The 19,789-nt window shown below is 44.9% G+C and overlaps 1 protein-coding gene across 2 annotated transcripts in view; it reads left to right on the plus strand.

Moving 5' to 3' along the window:
- The window catches only part of TEK (TEK receptor tyrosine kinase), a 255,677-nt gene that overhangs the window by 189,045 nt on the left and 46,843 nt on the right, over nucleotides 1-19,789 (plus strand). For both annotated transcript variants that reach the window (XM_075316854.1, XM_075316847.1), the window contains exons 13-14: nucleotides 1,875-2,171; nucleotides 8,415-8,572. In XM_075316854.1, the coding sequence (XP_075172969.1) occupies nucleotides 1,875-2,171; nucleotides 8,415-8,572 (455 nt within the window). The remainder of the gene's footprint in view (nucleotides 1-1,874; nucleotides 2,172-8,414; nucleotides 8,573-19,789) is intronic.

Below are 19,789 nucleotides of genomic sequence, written 5' to 3' on the forward strand. Positions count from 1 at the left end.
TAAATGATCGCAAAAGCATCGTAAATCGGTGATCTGTGTAGTGTCTGTCATTTTCATAATTTCGCTGCAGCGACAGGTACGATGTTGTTCCTCATTCTTGCGGCAGCACACATCGCTGTGTATGAAGCCGCAGGAGCGAGAAACATCTCCTTACCTGCCTCCACCGGCTATGCGGAAGGAAGGAGGTGGGCGGGATGTTTACATCCCGCTCATCTCCGCCCCTCCGCTTCTTTTGGCCGCCTGCCGTGTGACGTCGCTGTGACGCCGCACGACCCGGCCCCTTAGGAAGGAGGCGGGTCGCCGGCCAGAGCGATGTCGCAGGGCAGGTAAGTGCGTGTGAAGCTGCCATAGCGATAATGTTCACTACGGCAGCTATCACAAGATATCACATGTGCGACGGGGGCGGGTACTATCGCGCTCGGCATCGCTACTATCGGCTATCGATGTCGCAGCGTGCAAAGTACCCCTTAGAGCAAAAAGTCATACATTTGGCAAAATTTGGCTAAGGCTTGGCCGAAAAACTGGTGTACTCAAAAATACACCTGGGGAATTGTAGTGGATTTACAGCAACGTCTGTGTATTTATAAAAAGTCACACCTATAGAAGCTACTGAAAACACCTGGCATCCCTAAACTTGTTCACAAAGCGTGGGGGGGGAGGAAACAGGTGATCACATATAGAGACAAAAAGAGTAATGAATTAGTTCCAAACAAATAATAATTGGGTGCACTGCACATAAAACTAGACAAAAAACAGGTGCAAAGGTAATGATGAATCGAGGCCTAAGGCCGGCTTTGCACACTATGACATCGCAGGTGCGATCTCGGTGGGGTCAAATTGAAAGTGACGCACATCCGGCATCGCAATCGATATCGTAGTGTGCAAATCCTTTTTGATATGATTAATGAGCGCAAAAGCGTCGTTATCGTATCATCGGTGTAGTGTCCGACATTTCCATAATGCAGGTGCAGCGACAGGTACGATGTAGTTCCTCGTTCCTGCGGCAGCACACATCGCTGTGTGTGAAGCCGCAGGAGCGAGGAACATCACCTACCTGCGTCCCGGCTGCAATGAGAAGGAAGAAGGTGGGCGGGATGTTTACATCCCGCTCATCTCCGCCCCTCCGCTCCTATTCGCCGTCTGCCGTGTGACATCGCTGTGACGCCGCACGACCCGCCCCCTTAATAAGGAGGCGGGTCGCCGGCCAGAGCGATGTTGCAGGTCAGGTGAGTGTATGTGAAGCTGCCGTAGCGATAATATTTGCTACGGCAGCTATCACAAGATATCACTGCTGCGACGGGGGCAGGGACTATCACGCTCGACATCGCAGCATCGGCTTGCAATGTCGCAGCATGCAAAGCTGGCCTAAGGCTGTGTGCCCACGTTGATTTGTAGGTGAGTGTTCACATTGAGTATTTTCATTGCGTCAAAAATGCAGCATTTTACAGTTCCAGCAAAGTGGATGGTATTTAAAGAAATCTCAGGCCCACTGTGCTTTTTTCTTTTACTCATCATAAACTTGTCTGCGGTGCATTTCAAATCCGCAAAATATCAATTTCTCCTGCCGGTACGTTGAGATTTCTCCTGTAGAATTGCATTAGGCGCAAATAATCTGCAGGTAAAAAATACATATGTATTTTTACTGCATTTTCGAGGCTTAAATACATAAGAAATGCATGTAATCTGCCTATGAATGTACCAATGTAATTTGCCCAAATACCAGGATGTATCTCAAACGAAAAAGCATAAAAAATTTGATAAAAAAGCATGTAAAAGAAAGTATTAAAAAAAGTAAAGAAAAAACACATAAAAAACTCACCAAAAGCTCATTGTGTTATTGTTTGTAATGCCTTTTCATCGTATTATGCTTACAGATGCTCCCCCACCACCTACACATATCAATGTACATAACATCACGGATTCATCAGCGATTGTCACATGGACAGTGGAGGAGGGACACTCAATTTCAACTGTTATTATCCGATATAAGATATTTGGAGACACAGAGTACAACCATGACATAAAGATTCGAAATATCACCATCACTCAATATCAGCTGAAGGGACTTGAAGCTGACTCCCCATACCTGATTGAGCTGTGCACAGAGAATAATATTGGACAAAGCCTTCACAACCCTGTACGAGAATTAAAAACCCGCAAGGAAGCTAAAGGTATGTTACCATATTAATATGGTTGTCTAATACCAAACCCAGCTTAATCACTTCCTGCCCCATAGAAAATCAAAACAATCTATAGTCATCTCCCCACATGGGGCGCCATTCCAGCGATGTTGGCACTGCTATTACCGAAAAGGTCCCGTGACATTGCTGTGTCCACAGAGTACTGCAGCCAATCAGCTGATAGCTGACAGTTTTATTGACACTACTTTAAAGCAATTACAACATTTTATTTTTTATCACATTATTTTAGATAGGTGTTGTTACCGAAATCTGCTATTGAGATTGTTTTTTCTCATTATGCATGTTTGGGTTAATTAATTTTATATTATGATAAACCAGACTTTTATGGATGTGGCAATACAGTTTTGTTTCATAAATTTTTTTTTTCATTCTTAATTTTTTCTTTTATCCTTTAGTTCCCTGTACAATCGCATATACTTTATTCAGTAATAGAAGAGTTTTGTAATATATAGTGAAAATTGCAGTCTCTTGTAACAGAGGACTATCAAGAGTTCACTTAACAGTTCAGATATTTTATGGACACAGTGATACCAAATGCTTACTTTTTACATTGTTTTTTATTTCTTTATTATTCAAGTGGAGAAGTGGAAGTGATTGGATTTTCTTTTTTCTAAATCATATTTTTTAAAACTTTTTTTTAGTCGTAGTGACATAGTTAATAATAATAATGTTGAAAAAAGACAAATGTCCATCAAATTAAACAAAAGGATGACAAATGCATGATCCATTTCTGATCCCGAACAGCGCTCCGGCCACTGCGGTTACTGGAATGCCTGACGCATGCGCTGGTATTATCTAGTGGCGGTATGCTTGCGTTCCATAGCATGAAGCGATGGACCGCATAGGCAATGAAGTCAGTGGCGCATGTGCCATGCAATTCCGGAAGCCACTCACTCCAGCCCCAGACTGGTATAATGGCGCATGCGTTAGAAAAAATCTGGAAGCTAAGAACCTAGTTCCGGTACGCTATTACCACGAACACTTACAGGTAATATTTGGCTATTTAAACACAGCGGTCTTTCTCCCACCATTCGCTCCCTGATGAAGAGGTGAAACGTACGTTGGGGCGAGGGGGACACACAGGGCACAGCCTTTATAAGTAATATTATCAGAATCTTAACACTGTTTACATTAGCATTATTGGATCAAATTTAAGCACAAGCACTTTACTGAAGGTTTATAGTCTATCATCTATATGTATAGCTTTCCTGTTTTTTTAGCTGTGGATACTATGTTGCCCTCCCCCATGTTTTCATGTTTTTATGTAGCACTGGCTGTTAATTGATAATACTGAATATATTTTTTTACCTTATATGGTTATTTTAACTTTTTGAATAAATAAATAATATTTTATTGTGCAGAATACTCATGTTTTGGTTTGTTTTTACACAACCAGTTTTTTTTGTTTGTGATATTTGTTGGAGTTTAGCTCAGATTTAAGTGTAATATTTATCGTGTAATACAACAGTTTTGTAATATATAGTGCAAATTGCATTCTCCTGTAACAGAGCAGTATCAAGAGTTCACTTGACAGATTGGATATTTTATGGACATAGTGATACCAAATGCTTACTTTTTACATTGTTTTTATTTCTTTATTATTCAAGTGGAGAAGTGGAAATGATTGGAATTTTTTTATTTTTTTTTAAAAATCATATTTTTTAAAACTATTTACTCATAGTGACATAGTTAATAAGGTTGAAAAAAGACAAATGTCCATCAAATTAAACAGAGGGATGACAAATGCATGATCTGGCTGCTGCGATTACAGGAAAATGCCATCTGTATATCACAGCCAGTATCTGCTGGGTATGATGCGAGCTCAGCTACTGAGCTTTCTCCATACACAGGTACCAAACTATGCTAGGTATGATAGGAAAAATTTAAAAGAACCTTTCCACATGATCCAACCAACTAGTTATTCTACTTTGCACTAATGAAAGTTATAGCTCTTAGGTCAATGTTGAATTCTAAGATTGCTAATTCCAACGGGTGACACTAGAGATCCTGCTCTCTTCTTATGTGAAGAGGCTATTTGCATATTTAATTGCCCAGCGGAGTATTGAATGACCAATGAGGACCGCTATACTATATTGAATATGGATTCAAGGCACGTATACAGGTCCAGCTCAAATTAGAATTTATTACCTTGTAAAAACCATATTGCTGACTTCTTTTGACTGCAGCTTTTCACTGTATTCTCCTGATATAAGACAAAACCCAATTTATTTCACTTGTGACTTCTCCTCTAGATTGCTAATAAAAGGCACATCAGATGTATGCAAACGAATAACATTTTTAAGCGAGATAAACCTCTATACAGCCATACCACTACTTCCATTTGAAAAAAATATGCTGACAGGTTTCTAATATGTGTGAGAAGGGGCCTTAATGTTCCTTAGCAACTTATTTTTCTTTAACTTACTGCAAACCAGAGGCGGATCTAGGTTTTTCGCCACTCAGGGCAAGATTTCAAGTTTGGCACCCCCTCCTATATACAGCTCAAATGGTTTGAATAGTTGTCATGTGACTGGTTATATGCAATATGCACACTTATAGTCTGGTGCTAACAAGCTGCTCTGCACAGTTCTCTCAATATTCGTGAAAAACTACAGCCGTTGCTTCATTGAGAGAAGCAGGAAGACATGTTAGTCAGCATGTGATTGTAAGTATGAAAATTGCATATGAGTTGGCATGTGATGACTGCTTAAACCAGCAAGAATAGCCAAATCTTGACAGTGATTATATTACACACTTTAGGATTGGGATTGTGACAGGGCTTGATGTTATAATTAAAGGAGTTATCTAGATTTGTGATGAAAGTCTGCAGTCACTCTATGTGACTGTAGACTTCTGAATCTTCACAGTGTATGCAGTGCACACTGTGAGGATTCTCCAGTCCTGGCAGCAAGTATGCAATTTGCATACTTGTGGTCATAGTCTGACCTGACATGCTGAACCTTGATCAATACAATTGAACTGAGCGAGGCAGCGCATGTCTAGTCGACATGTGACCTCTTGCATGCCAATCACATTCTTGCAGTTACATAACCTCTCACTTGCACCACTGGCACGATAGAATCCTGATAGTGTACATTGTGTGTGTTGTTAGAATTAAGACGTCTGTAGTCGCATAGGGTGATTGCAGACTTTCATCACAAACCTGCACAACCCCTTTAATGCTTTTAACAAACATACAAATGTAGTAACCCTTAACTTGTCAGACGGCACAACACTTAATTAATATGGCCATATATCACTTAATGTTATAAGTCATGGATTGTTACATGTATGAAGGAAAATAACTAATAACAGTACTGAACTACATCACTAAAACCCCAATCAGCAGAGAAACACATCACCAGAACCACCAGCAGTGCATGAATACATCATCAGAACCACCAGCAGTACATGAATACATCATTAGAACCACCATTACTCTGCTGTTTATTGGAAATTGTCAATAAAAGATAATTGCATGTTGAGCTGGAGTCCCTATACTTATTTTCATGGACCATACAGCCTTAGCAAAGCTGAATCTGGGACTCCATAACTATTTCAGGTGAATGCATAGTGAGCTGTATTATACATAAAGCTGTCCTCCTACACTGCCCCTGAAGCCACCAATTCTCTATATTGCTCCCACACACTACCCAGTTTCTGTACTGTGCCCCCACATTTTCTTCACTCATACTGTTTACTTACACTATTCCCCTCAATACTGTGTTGTCACACATTTTCCCTCTCACCATACTGTTTCTTCACATATTTCCCTTCCACACACAATTCCTCCCTCATACCCATATTGCTTCTTCAACCCTTCCATCACATACTGTTTCCTCACCCATTCTCCGCCATACCTCTAATACTGCTTCCTCACCCTTTCCCCCATAATACTGTCTCCTGAAAGTTCTCCTCCCTCCCCCAAATACTGCCCCTTACAAAATTCCCTATTATAATAAATCTTTGATTTCTTCAGTTCCATTGGAGCACTTGCCTGTGTGGTGCCGGAGGGTGATGTCAGAAGCATGATCAGAAGATCTGATCACACCGCTGATATCACCGTGACCTGGCAGTGCTGGCAGTCAGAGCTATTATTGTAATTGCGCCTGAAAGATGCAAGTACAATTGTTTGCTGAGAACCACCTGCTACACCTTTCTCTGATCCAGCTCAGAGAACAACCGAATCCCGAATGCCCCACCTGCCTTCCCCCTAGATATCATCAACATCTAACACAGGCAGCCAACTATCATATTTGGTGTCTGAGATATTGCCTTCCTAAACTGGCTTAAATAAACTGGATTATAAAGATACAAATAATAAATGCTTTTAAAATAGACATTTTCTACTTTAAAACATTTTTGGCACTTCTGCTTTTATTTTTCACCATAAATCTAGTTATCTCAATATACATAGAGAGAATCTGTCAGCAAGTTTTTTCTACCTAGTCTGAGAGCAGCATGATGTAGGGGAAGAGACCCTGATTCCAGTGATGTTATTTACTAAGCTGCTTATTGCAATTTCAATGAAATCATGAGCTCTGTGCAACCCTGCTACACCACTGATTGGAAGCTGTCTTCCTATACATAATCTACACAGAAAGCTGTTAATCATTGGTGTGGGAGGGGTTACACAGAGCTGAGCATTCTGAGAACTGCTACTGTACATCTTCAGCAGATAAAAACGTGAGTTTATCAAAACTACATCCATGATACATCCCTAGAATCAGGGTCTCTGCCCCTAAATCATTCTGTTCCCAGACTACATTGCAAAATTCCTAATAGATTACCTTTAAAAAATAAAAAACATTACCCTTGAAACTATTCATTAGGGAGTCCTTCAGACTCTCTCATGCACACAGTCATGGTCAAAAGTGTTTGCACTCTTGAAATTGTTCCAGAAGGTAAACATTATTGCAATTACACGTTTTGTTATATACATATTTATTTCCTTTGTGTGTATTGACACCCTCTACTCAATATTTGTTTGCACACCCTTTGGAATAAATAAGTACACCCTTTGGAATAAATAAGTGCAATCAATCACTTCCTATAACCAGCAACAAGCTTCTTACACCTCTCACCTGGAATTTTGGACCACTCTTCTTTTGCAAACTGCTCCAGGTATCTCAAATTTGAAGGTGCCTTCTTCCAACAGCAATTTTAAGATCTCCGCACAGATGTTCAATGGGTATTAGATCCAAACTCATTGCTGCCACTTCAGAACTCTCCAGCTCTTTGCTTCTTGAAGTATTTTTGAGGTCATTGTCCTGCTGGACGCAAGTGATCCAAAATCCTTTGGTGATCTTCAGATGTCATGATGCCTTGCCCATGGTCAGGGCATCCAGTGCCAGAGGCAACAAAACAACTCCAATACATCTTTGAGCTTCCACCACATTTGATTGTAGGTACGGTGTTCTTTTCTTTGTAGGCCTCATTCTGTTTTCTGTAAACAGTAGTATGATGTGCTTTAGCAAAAAGCTCTATATTGATTTCATCTGTCTACAAGATGCTTTCCCAGCAGGATTTTGGCTTATTCACGTACATTTTGGCAAACTGCAGTCTGACATTTTTATATCTCAGTCAGAGCATCATGTGCTTGAAACAAAGTTGTTTACCCACAATTTTGGAAAGGTGCCAACAATTTTGTCTGACCCATTTTTGGGGTTTTATGTGAAATTATGTCCAATTTGCTTTTTTTCCTCAGGTTTTATTCTGTTGTTCCAATACACATATAGGGAATAAACGTGTGTATGACAAAAACGTGTATTTGCAATAATTTTTTGGGTGCAATACTTAATTTTCTGGAATAATTTCAAGGGTACCAACACTTTTAGCCATGACTGTATGCTCTGCATGCATGGGCTTGCTGGACAGTATCCAAATAAGTTCAGATGCTTTCTGTTTGCATTGTGACAGGTATCTTTGCATTACACAAGAAAACATGGCAGCCACTCCTTATGAATGATATGGGTAGTTTCAGATCATTTTTTTTTATAAATTAGTGTGGAATGTGATAAATAGATTGAAACCTTTAATAAGAAATCCACCTTGCAAGATGTATTTAGTTGCTGGTATTTAAAGCAAAAAGATGTGAACTTCTCTTGGTTTTCATTAACTATTGCTCTGAAATTGCATCAAAAGCTGAATTGTCACTGATCTCTATAAAGAAGGCTTTACATACTTTCTTCTATCTCTCCTGTTGTCTTTCAGGGTCCTATGAATCGAAAGACAGCAATATGCTCCTCATTGCTATCCTTGGCTCGGCTGGCATGACCTGTCTAACCATTTTACTGGCTTTTCTTATTATGCTGCAACTAAAACGTGCCAATTTCCAACACAGAATGGCTCAAGCCTTCCAGAATGGAGTGGTAGGTTTTGTAATGTTTATTTTGTGACTTTATTAATATTATTTGATTCTCATTTTACGTACTATTAAATTTAACTCTGCTATATTTTTCCTCTAACAAAAAGTCAGGTGAACTCAACCTAACCAATTTTTCCAGCTAATAAAAGGTTCATTATGTAAGAATAGTTCATGGGAATCTGTCAACAAGACTTTGCACCACATTTGAGAGCAGCATGGTGAGCGGGCAATATGTTTATTCCAGCAGAGTGAAGGCAGATAGACGTAACGTACATGACTGAGGCAGTGATAGATCCAGGAAAGGGTTAAGGAGTAAGGGATGGGGGTTTTTACCTAAGGAATGTGGTGGTGGGCGAGCAGGAGGAGAGATGGGGGCAGGGGCCATATAAGAAATAGGTCCCATGTTAAGGTGTCATTCCTTTGTCCTGGACTTAAAGACTGAACAAGCAGTATGGATGCCTTGCTGAAGAGCGTTCAGGCCGCGGCTTTGACATGTAGGCCCGAATGGATTCAGGCCCAGCTAGACGAATTGCTGAAGAATGCCCGGGATACAGCATCTGTCCCTTCTGAACTTTCTGAACATCAAACTCTAAGAAGATCAAGACCTCCTGAGAGACTAACTTCTGAAATGGCCAATAGGACTCACAATAGGATCATAAGTCCTTCCGTTACTTCTAGGAAAAGAGCAAAGCGCAGCACGGCCTCTGATCCTTCATACAAACCAGGAAGGAAACTACAGTACAAGAATAACAAAGGACAGAGAAAAGAGCCCGACCATCTAACCAGAGAGACACCAAGAAGTGCAAGGAGAAAGTCCAGCTCTACTGAGGTGCCAGCCAGAGAAGCAGCCACACAAGCTACAACTGACGTGACCACAGCCCACGATGGATCCTTAGAACTTCCTCAACAAACTTTGTATCATTCTAGAGGACATCATACGGCCTTACCCCAGGAAATAAACCAACACGGGGGGATGGGCTTAGGACACACAACATTTCCGGATCCGGGTTCTCATTACACGAGGAGTGGCAAGAATCCAAAAAGACAACTGCGCAAAAGTACTTTAACCAGACAAAGACTTCTTCGGCCGGCTCAGGATATGAGTCCGGCAAGAAATCTACAGCTACAAGACTCAGAAGAGATTCCAGACAATGACTATGACACAGATAACGACTGCCCACTAGAGGGCAGCAGCACGCAGCACTTCAATAATGGAGGGGCTGTAGAGACTATAACTAATACGTCACGGACGGCTGGTCAACCTAGGACGCAGCCAGGTATTGGTGAGAACACTTTTTCTTGTCCTATATCTAGTGTAACAACACCTGTAATGAATCCAGTGGGCGCAGTTTGGGGTACAGGTCCCGGCAATGTAGGATGGGATCTTAATTCAGTAGTACAGCAATTAGTGTCAGGGGTTAAGGAGGCTTTGAGTCAGTCTAGCTTACCCATAACCTCTTCTCCTATTGCTGCATGGTGCGGGAATGGTCGCCGGACATCGGAGGTGGTAAGTCAGTCGTGTGCTGATCCAGAGACACAGGAGGACGCAGTAATTTCACAAGGGGTTCCATTATCTGATGCAGCAAAAGGAGAATTATATGTATGTTTTGAGGGTCCTCTAGGAATTCATTTGAAACAGGAGGTTAGGGAGAAGATTTGGGCCGACGAATATGTGGAAATATTTTCATTATTGCCCTTAGAAAAATATAACTTGGATAGAGTAAGGTTTGATGAGAGGAAAAGAGAGGAACAAGAAAGACGGTATTGTCTCATCCCCCAAACATTTAGCAATTGGTTCCATGCCTTTGCCATATTAGCAAGTGTAATAGGCCAAAAAACTCCTGAACATTGCTCTGCCTTATTTTGTTACATGAATTCTATCGGGGAGGCGCACCGTGCGTATGGAGGTTTAGCATGGCTGCGCTATGATGAGCAGTTTCGCCAACGAAAGGCTGGTCGCCAAGGGATTCGTTGGGATCACAAAGATATTAGTTTATGGATGCGTCTCATGACAGCGCCACGTGGGGTTAATCAGCCCTTTCAGGGCTATGTCGGCAGATCATCAGCAATCGGATTGTCGGCAGCAAACAGAAAAGGTTGCTGCTGGCAGTTCAATGATAGCCAGTGCAGATTCGGACACACATGCAGGTACAAACATGAATGCACCTTCTGTAGTGGAAACCATAGCCTATCAAAATGCTTTACACGAAATAAAACCCCAACAGCAGAGATTAACCAAAAAGGGGGAAACCCCAATTAGACTCGGGGAGATGGTGGGCTATCTAAGCAGGTACCCAGATAGAAAAGCAGCACAATTGCTGGGGGAGGGTTTCTCAGAAGGTTTTAAGATCCCATCTACTTCAGGCCCATTAACCTGTTCTCGTAACCTTGCTTCAGCTTATACATATTCTCACATTGTCTCCACAAAACTAAACAAAGAAATTGACCTGGGCCGCATGGCAGGCCCATTCCCCAAAATGCCAATAGAAAACTTAAGGGTCTCTCCATTGGGGGTGGTCCCAAAGAAGGAACCCAATAAGTTTAGGCTGATCCATCATCTGTCCTTCCCTCATGGAAGCTCAGTTAATGATGGAATCGATCAGGAACTTTGCACAGTCTCGTATACTTCATTTGATACAGCGATTGCATGGGTACAGAAGTACGGCAGAGGAGCTTTAATGGCAAAAACAGACATTGAAGCTGCCTTTAGACTCTTACCAGTCCATCCAGAAAGCTTCCATCTCTTGGGTTGTCAGTGGCAGGGAATGTTTTATGTAGACTTGTGTTTACCGATGGGCTGCTCCATCTCATGCTCCTTGTTTGAATCATTTAGCACATTTTTGGAGTGGGTAGTAAAGAAGGAAGCCGGCGTGCGTTCTGTCCTGCATTATCTAGATGATTTCCTATGTATTGGTCCACCAAAGTCATTTGTTTGTGCTTCATTATTGGCAGCGATTCAGTCGGTTTTTAAGTGTTTTGGAGTACCGTTAGCATCAGATAAAACAGAAGGCCCGTCTACACTTATCAAGTTTTTAGGAATTTTGATTGACAGTGAAGCAATGGAGTGCAGATTACCGGATGACAAGGTCAGTGATCTGCTGGAGGCAGTCAGAGAAGCTAGATCTCACCGTAAGATCAGATTAAAGGATCTACAATCGCTGTTAGGGAAAATGAACTTTGCGTGTCGCATTATTCCAATGGGTAGAGTTTTTTGTAGGCGCCTAGCTGCAGCTACCTCAGGCATAACCTTTCCACATCACCTTGTGCGGCTGGCTAGAACATTAAAGGACGATCTGACGGTATGGGAACAGTTCTTAATAGAGTTTAATGGGAGGTCATTGTGGATCAGACCACCGGTTTCAAATTTTGATCTAGACATCCACACTGATGCAGCGGGGTCAACTGGTTTTGGTGCATATTGTTCGGGACAGTGGTGTGCAGATAGGTGGCCAGAGAGTTGGAGAAACAATGGGTTAACACGAAACTTAGTACTCCTTGAATTGTTCCCCATAGTGGTTGCTTGTGAAATTTGGTGCAATATTTTCCGAAACCGAAAAGTGAGATTTCATTGTGATAACTTGGGAGTTGTAGAAGTCATCAACAAACAATCAGCTTCTTCCCTGCCTGTTGTTACGTTGCTGCGTCATCTAGTGCTGCGCTGTTTAAAGTCAAATTGTCAGATTACAGCTGTGCATGTCCCCGTTGTTTGCAATTCTGTGGCTGATGCTCTGTCTCGTTTTCAGTGGGACAGATTCCGTTCGTTAGCCCCGATGGCAGAGGTACAAGGCAAGAAGTGTCCGGATTTTCTGTGGTCACTGCCAGTGACACCGCATACGCTCTGATAGAACGGTCTGTGGGTGTAAGCACATGGCAGAGGTACCAGTCAGCATGGAGGGAATGGGAAAACTTGTGTGCTCTAGTGGGACATGATGCCAGGTTACATGACAATGTTTCCTTGTTGTTATTTTACATTAGCAGGGCCTTTGTGGATGGTACTTCATTGTCCACTATTGATAGTAAAATGTCTGGATTAGCTTTTTGGTTTAAGTTGCACGACTTCACTGATTACACAAAGCATTTTTTAGTTAAGCAGGCCCTAAAGGGTTACAGGAAAAGTTGTAAGAAGACCAGAGATAAACGGCGTCCGATTTCTTTCCAGTTATTGCAGCAGATACTGAGTGTACGAGGCCGAGTCTGTAGCAGTCCCTTTGAAGTGTTACTCTTTAGTTGTGCATTCACACTGGCCTTTTTTGGCGCTTTTAGAATCAGCGAGTTGGTGGCGAGTAGCTCCACCAGAAGTGGGGGTCTACAAGACGAGGACGTGCATCAGTACACAGACAGATTAGAATGTTTTCTAGCAAAGTCAAAAACTGATCAACAGGGTAGAGGAAAATGGATCACATTGTTTCCTTTAAGCGGGTCCAGGGCCTGCCCGGTCATCTGTTTTAGAAACTATGTCTCAAGAAGGCCAAATATCCAAGGTTCATTACTAATTCATGAGGATTGTAAGTCATTGTCACAATTTCAATTCACAGCAGTTCTTAAAAAATGCCTGACAATATTGGGAGAGTCTCCAAATGCATTCACTTCACACTCATTTAGGATAGGAGCAGCCACAGAAGCTGCTAGATGGGGCTTAGAGCCTGACATAGTTAAAAAAAAAAAAATCGGGAGATGGGAATCGAGCAGATTTAAGAGTTACATTCGATTACATTTATTATAAATGGCGTACATGTATATATATATGTGTACATTTTGGTAATCTTATAGTAGTTGTGTCTTCATTTAGACAATTGTGTGATAATTGTGTTTTTGTTTTTGTTTGAGCTGAACAGCAATGCCTGGTTTGGATCATGGGACATTCATTTGTTTTTTGGGGGGCCTTACGTGCAGCAGTCAGGCCTAATGGCAAACAGTTGGGGTTGCCCAGTTCCTTGGCACGGGTGACATGGATAGGAAAGAGGGGAATGCAGTGGCATCAGCTGTTAAAAGAAATCCAGTATCATGTGGAGTTCTACCGCCCCCCGGACGTCTTACTTATCCATTTAGGTGGTAATGATTTAGCAATAAGAACATCAAGACATTTAGTTAGGAACATAAAGCTTGATATGTTGAATTTATGGAGGTCTTACCCAGAAACAGTGGTGGTCTGGTCGGATATAGTAGCTAGACAAATGTGGAGAACAGCGCGATCAGTGGCTCGCATCAATAATACAAGGATAAAGGTTAATAAAAAAATAACAAAATTTGTGTTGGAAAACGGAGGGGTGGCCATACGTCACCAGATGCTGGAAAATACAAAGGAACATTTTTGGAGAGATGATAAGGTACATCTTAATGATGCACCACATTTGAGAGCAGCATGGTGAGCGGGCAATATGTTTATTCCTGCGATCTACAGTGGATAAAAACATCTGCATATCCATGTTAAAATGCCAGTTTTTTGTCATGGAAAAATAATCATATCTTGAATTATTTCAGAACTTTTCCACTTCTGTACAATTTTAAATAAAGAAGTAACGTAATGTGATTGCATAAATATACACACCCTTAAACTAACAGCTTGTTTAAGTACCCTTTTAATTCACAATAGCGTTTAGTCTTGTCAGGTTGGAGTCTATCAGCATGGCACATCTAGAATTGGTAATCTATGCCCAGTCTTCATTGAGTTTAGGTCATAGCTCTGACTGGGCCATTCCAATACTTTGATCTTCTTCTGGTGAAGCCAAAAGGGTACTTTACACGCTGCGATATCACTAGCGATCTCGTTAGCGATGTAACACGCCAGATCACACATGCGATCTGCCGAGATCGTACATGCGACCAGCGCTACAAAAATGACCTATGTGCGATCTGGCGTGTTACATCACTAACGAGATCGCTAGTGATGTTGCAGCGTGTAAAGCACCCTATACTGTTGTTGATTTGGAGATATCCTTAGGTTCGTTGTCAGACTGAAATGTGAAATTCCTCTTCGACTATTCCTCTTCAACGACCTTAAGCCTTTTGTTTTTCACAAACTGCAGCCAAAACTGCAACCAAAACTGCAGCCAAAACTGCACCTTGTCAGAGAGAGCCTGGAAATGTCACAAAAAATGTAGGTGCTTTTTTGGTGCGTTTTTGCTGCTTTTTTGGTGCGTTTTTGGCTGCAGTTTTGTCAACAATTGTTTCATGTATTTTTCAGTTCAAACAAGCCCATAAAGCTTGTTGAATTGAAAAAAAAAAATTAGAAATAAATAAATAATTAAAAAAAACTGGCGTGCGGTCCCCCCAATTTTAATGCCAGCCAGATAAAGCCATACGGCTGAAGGCTGGTATTCTCAGGATGGGGAGCTCCACGTTATGGGGAGCCCCCCAGCCTAACAATATCAGTCAGCAGCCGCCCAGAATGGCCGCATCTATTAGATGCGGCTGTTCTGGAACTGTACCCGGCTCTTCCCGATTTGCCCTGGTGCGTTGGCAAATCGGGGTAATAAGGAGTTATTGGCAGCCCATAGCTGCCCCTAAATCCTAGATTAATCATGTCAGGCGTCTCCCCGAGACACCCTCCATGATTAATCTGTAAATTACAGTAAATAAACACACACGCCCGAAAAATCCTTTATTAGAAATAAAAAACACAAACACATTCCCTCATTACCAATTTATTAACCCCGACAAAGCCCTCCATGTCCGGTGTAATCCAGGATGCTCCAGCGTCGCTTCCAGCTCTGCTGCATGGAGGTGACCGGAGAAGCAGCAGACACCGCCGCTCCTGTCACCTCCACACAGCAACTGAAGACAGCCGCGCGATCAGCCGAACTGTCACTGAGGTTACCCGCAGCCACCGCTGAATCCAGCGGTGGCCGCGAGTAACCTCAGTGACAGCTCAGCTGATCGCGCTACTGCGTGGAGCTGACAGGAGCGTGGAGGACGTGACTTTCAGCGGTGGCGGTGGCAGTGAGAGGGGTCCATCATCTCCCCTGTGCGGGGACAGCGGTACGTCGGGGAACACGTGGAGGACGGGACTATCAGCGGCGGCAGCGAGAGGGGGATGGACATTGGCAGCTGAAAACAATGATTTTTCCCTCTCGCTGCCGCCGCCGCTGATAGTCCCGTCCTCCACATCATCTCCCCTGTGCGTGCACGCTGGGGACAGTGCTACTTCGGGGAACACGTGGAGGACGGGACTACCAGCAGCAGCGGCGGCAGCGAGAGGGAAAAATCAATGTTTTCAGCTGCCAATGTCCATCCCCCTCTCGCTGCCGCCGCCGCCGCTGATAGTCCCGTCCTCCACATCATCTCCCCTGTGCGTGCATGCTGGGGACAGCGGTACTTCAGGGAACACGTGGAGGACGGGACTATCAGCGGCGGCGGCGGCAGCGAGAGGGGGATGGACATTGGCAGCTGAAAACATTGATTTTTCCCGTCCTCCACATCATCTCCCTTGGGTACAGCGGTACTTCGGGGAACACATGGAGGACGGGAAGGGACCACTTGCCTGACCTCACTTCCTGACAAATCACCTGCGTTTTTGGTACCAAAAACGCAGGTAAAAGGCAGGCAAAATGCACCACTTTTGATTAGCATGCATTTTTCCTGCGTTTTTGATGCCCTCATTGATTTCAATGGGTGACAAATGTTGACAAAAACGCAGGAAGAATGAATATGCTGCATTTTTTTTGTCACAAACTTTTGACAAAAAAAACGCTGACAAATAAACTGCAATGTGCGCATGACAAATCTGACTTCTCATAGACTTTGCTGGGAAGTCAGATGTCAGAAAGTTCTGCTGACAAAACTGCAGCCAAAAAAGCAGCAAAAAAGCAGCAAAAAAAGCAGCGTGCGCATGTAGCCTAAAGCTTAACCGTCGTTTTAATTTTTATTTCATAAATCAATACTACACATGAAAATTAACAACTTTATAATATATCTGTCACGGTTCTGATATGCGGGGCATCTTTTGTGTTGTGACCAGGGGCGGACTGGGGTGTCTGGGGCCCACCAGGGGAATTGACTCCAGGGGCCCACCCTACAGATGAATATAAACACCCATTAGTGTTATCCCCATTATTGTGCTGCTTTGACTGTATACACAGGTGGCTCCTGCACATCTATATTGTGCACCATAACTGGGATGTACAATTAATAGTAGTTTGCAGTAATGGGGTCTTTAGTGAAAACAAGTTATCACCGATCCACAGGTTAGGTTGGTGATAACTTATTGATCGGTGGAACCAGACCAGTGGAAACTGCACCGATCGGAAGATTGGGGAACTTTTTGCAGCGGCAGGTGGGATGTGTCACCGCAGCTCCATTCATCCTCTGTGGGGTGGGATGTGTGACCACAGCTCCATTCATCCTCTGTGGGGTGGGATGTGTGACCGCAGCTCCATTTATCCTCTGTGGGGTGGGATGTGTGACCGCAGTGTGGCGCCCTGGACAAGCCAGGGGCCACAGAGAACAACACCAACACACCCCACACTCCCGGTCAGGCACACCGAAGTCAGACAAAACCCTTGTTGCCTCCCTCCAAGGGCTGATGTTCACACCAGGGGGTGGAGCCAGGTGGTTGGCCCCGCCCACCGAGGAGTTCACAGTCCTGGAGGCGGGAAAAGTGAGGAGATCAGTTTGAGAGTGGAAAGTGGAAGGAAGGAGAGTGGTAGTAGAGCAGACTGAGCTTGGTCCGGGTGTGTGGCCCGGACGGATCAGCAAGGTTGGCAGACGGTGGTGACCGTCTGCAGGAGTGGCCTATCAAAGTTTACCGTAAATACCGTGGACGGGCGGTGGCCCGGCGGTACCGGACCGGTACGCAAAGAGAAGCCAGCACCATCCAGCAGGGGCTTACGGACCCCGGCAAGGCTAGGAGTCACCGTGAATTTGCCAAATTTGTTAGCAAAGGGAACCTCCTGGGTTTCCCAGCAGCCAAGTCCCGACAGAAGGCAACAGTCCAACCAAGAGAGGGAAACACAGCGACCGCCAAGGCTAAAGTTCCCAGGGCCAGAGCCTGCGGGCAAAAGGGGCTCCTCTGGCCCACATCCAAGCCGGGGAGCGGGTTACCGGTGGGAACCCATTGGAACTGTTACACTACATAGGTGCAGGGAAAGGCAGTCACCATCAACCTGCCGGGAGAAACAACACCGCAGCCGTCTGTGGGACCCGTCCATCCAGCCGTGTGTTTTACCGAAAACTGTGTCCTCATCATTGGCTGAGTGAGTACCACCGTGCCGTGCGGCACAGCGCTGCCCCCGCGACCCTGCACCTCACCAGGCCCCGTAACCCGCCTGCCATCCATCCCTACTTCATCACCGGGCCCCGGGACAACCAACCCCCTACCCACGGAGGGGAGAACTAACATCAAAGCTGCTCCCTGTCACCGCTCCCGGGATCCCCGTCCAGAGCAGCGGTGGTGTCACCAACCTCACCACAACCGTGGGTGGCATCACGGACAATCTCAAATCCCCATAATCAATCCCCCACCCTTTTCACTCACGAGCGAGGAGCGCTGCTCGAGTCCCCGGGATCCGGCCCACCGCTCGAGCCACCACCGAGCAGCTGCAGCAGCCGCGACCGGACCCAAGCAGTGGGAGAGCGCAGCGTCCCCTCCTCCGCCCGCGACAACTTGGCATCACGAACAGGATCCTACTGCTCTGCCGTCTGGTAGAGGTGCGCCTTGTTACCGCTGGAGGTGTCCGGCCGAGAAATTGGAGAAGCCGCCATCTTGGGCGCGAAAAGTTCCCGCTCGAGCGTCTCCTCGAGTAGTGGAGGCGTGAAGGCCAAAACCCCGCCCCTGTAGAGGAGGAGCCGGAAAGAGACTAAGGGGGACTGATGGCGTCTGGCCGCATGTAGCCCGCGGCTATGGAAGCAGGGACGCCAGGACCCTGCGGCCATTTACTGGTTCCGGGAAGAGGCCGCTGCTAAGGATGCTGAGTCCGACCGACAACATCGTGGTCCCCGTGTCTGGCACCGCAGCGTGGGTGGAAGTCCGGACCGTCCAGCTAAGCAGCCGTCTGCAGGTCCGCATGCAGCTCCTCCTGGAGGAGTGGGAGGCTGACATGGCGGAAGTGGTGGCGGCCATACGGAGACGCGAGATGGAGGGAGTCTTGGAAGGGAGGGTAAGTGACCCACGCCCCTGTAGCCCTAGTGGGTCGATCATCGCGGCCGAGGGACCCGGTCCATACCCGCTTGCCCTACTACCTCCCCCGCTACCCATGTTGACTGCTGCTGCCCCGCCACTAGGCCCGCTACCACCACCACCGGTAGCGGTACCCTGCCCATCCGCCCCGGCGACCGGACCGACCTGCAGCAGAAGCTCGTGACCGCCCTGATCCGCTTCCATGGAAAAAGCCGAAGGCTGAGCCCGTCAGCAAAGATGCACCGGAGGCACGGCGGGGATGCAGCTGCCAGGAGGCAGAGCAGGCCATGTCACAGCAGGGTCCCTCATTACCGAAGGTACCGGTCGTAGCCGGCACAGGGGGACTCTGGCTGGGCCCGTCCCCCACACCGCCTGAACCGGAGCAAGCAGAAAGTGCTCCGCTTCGGGAGCGGCAGCAAAGGCAGCTGTAATGGGGGATAAAAGTTGCACGATCGGTGCAGGTCCCAGCAATCAGACCCCACTGATGAATAAATGATCACTTATCCTTAGGCCACGTTCACACATTCAGTATTTGGTCAGTGTCTTACATCAGTATTTGTAGCCAAATCCAGGAGTGGGTGATAAATACAGAAGTGATGCTCGAGTTTCTATTACACTTTTTCTCTGATTTTACCGCTCCTGGTTTAGTCTTCTAATACTGAGGTAAAAAACGCACTGAATACTCAGTGTGTGCACGTGGCCTTAGTAAAGGTGATTACTTGTTTTCACTGGAGAACCTCTGTAAGTGCATATTTACTGTAGTGTAATAGTCACAGGGTAGGGAGGGGTTAAATGGTTAAGTATTTAATTTCTACTGGAAATAATCTCCCCCTTATAGAGAGAAAAAGTGACCTCCATACACAACACAATCCACTATACCAAAATCAATAATACCATATACAAGGGGGAAATACCGCCACACCGTGACCAAACAACATATGACCACCACATAGTGACCAAATACAACCCATACAAGGGATAAATACCGCCACACAGTGATCAGACAACATATTACCACCAGTGACCAAATACAGCCACATACAAGGGAGAAATACCACAACACTGTGACCAGACCACATATTACCACCAGTGACCAAATACAGCCAC

Source organism: Anomaloglossus baeobatrachus, chromosome 1 (assembly GCF_048569485.1).
Source record: "Anomaloglossus baeobatrachus isolate aAnoBae1 chromosome 1, aAnoBae1.hap1, whole genome shotgun sequence".
In the NCBI taxonomy this organism is placed as follows: Eukaryota; Metazoa; Chordata; class Amphibia; order Anura; family Aromobatidae; genus Anomaloglossus; species Anomaloglossus baeobatrachus.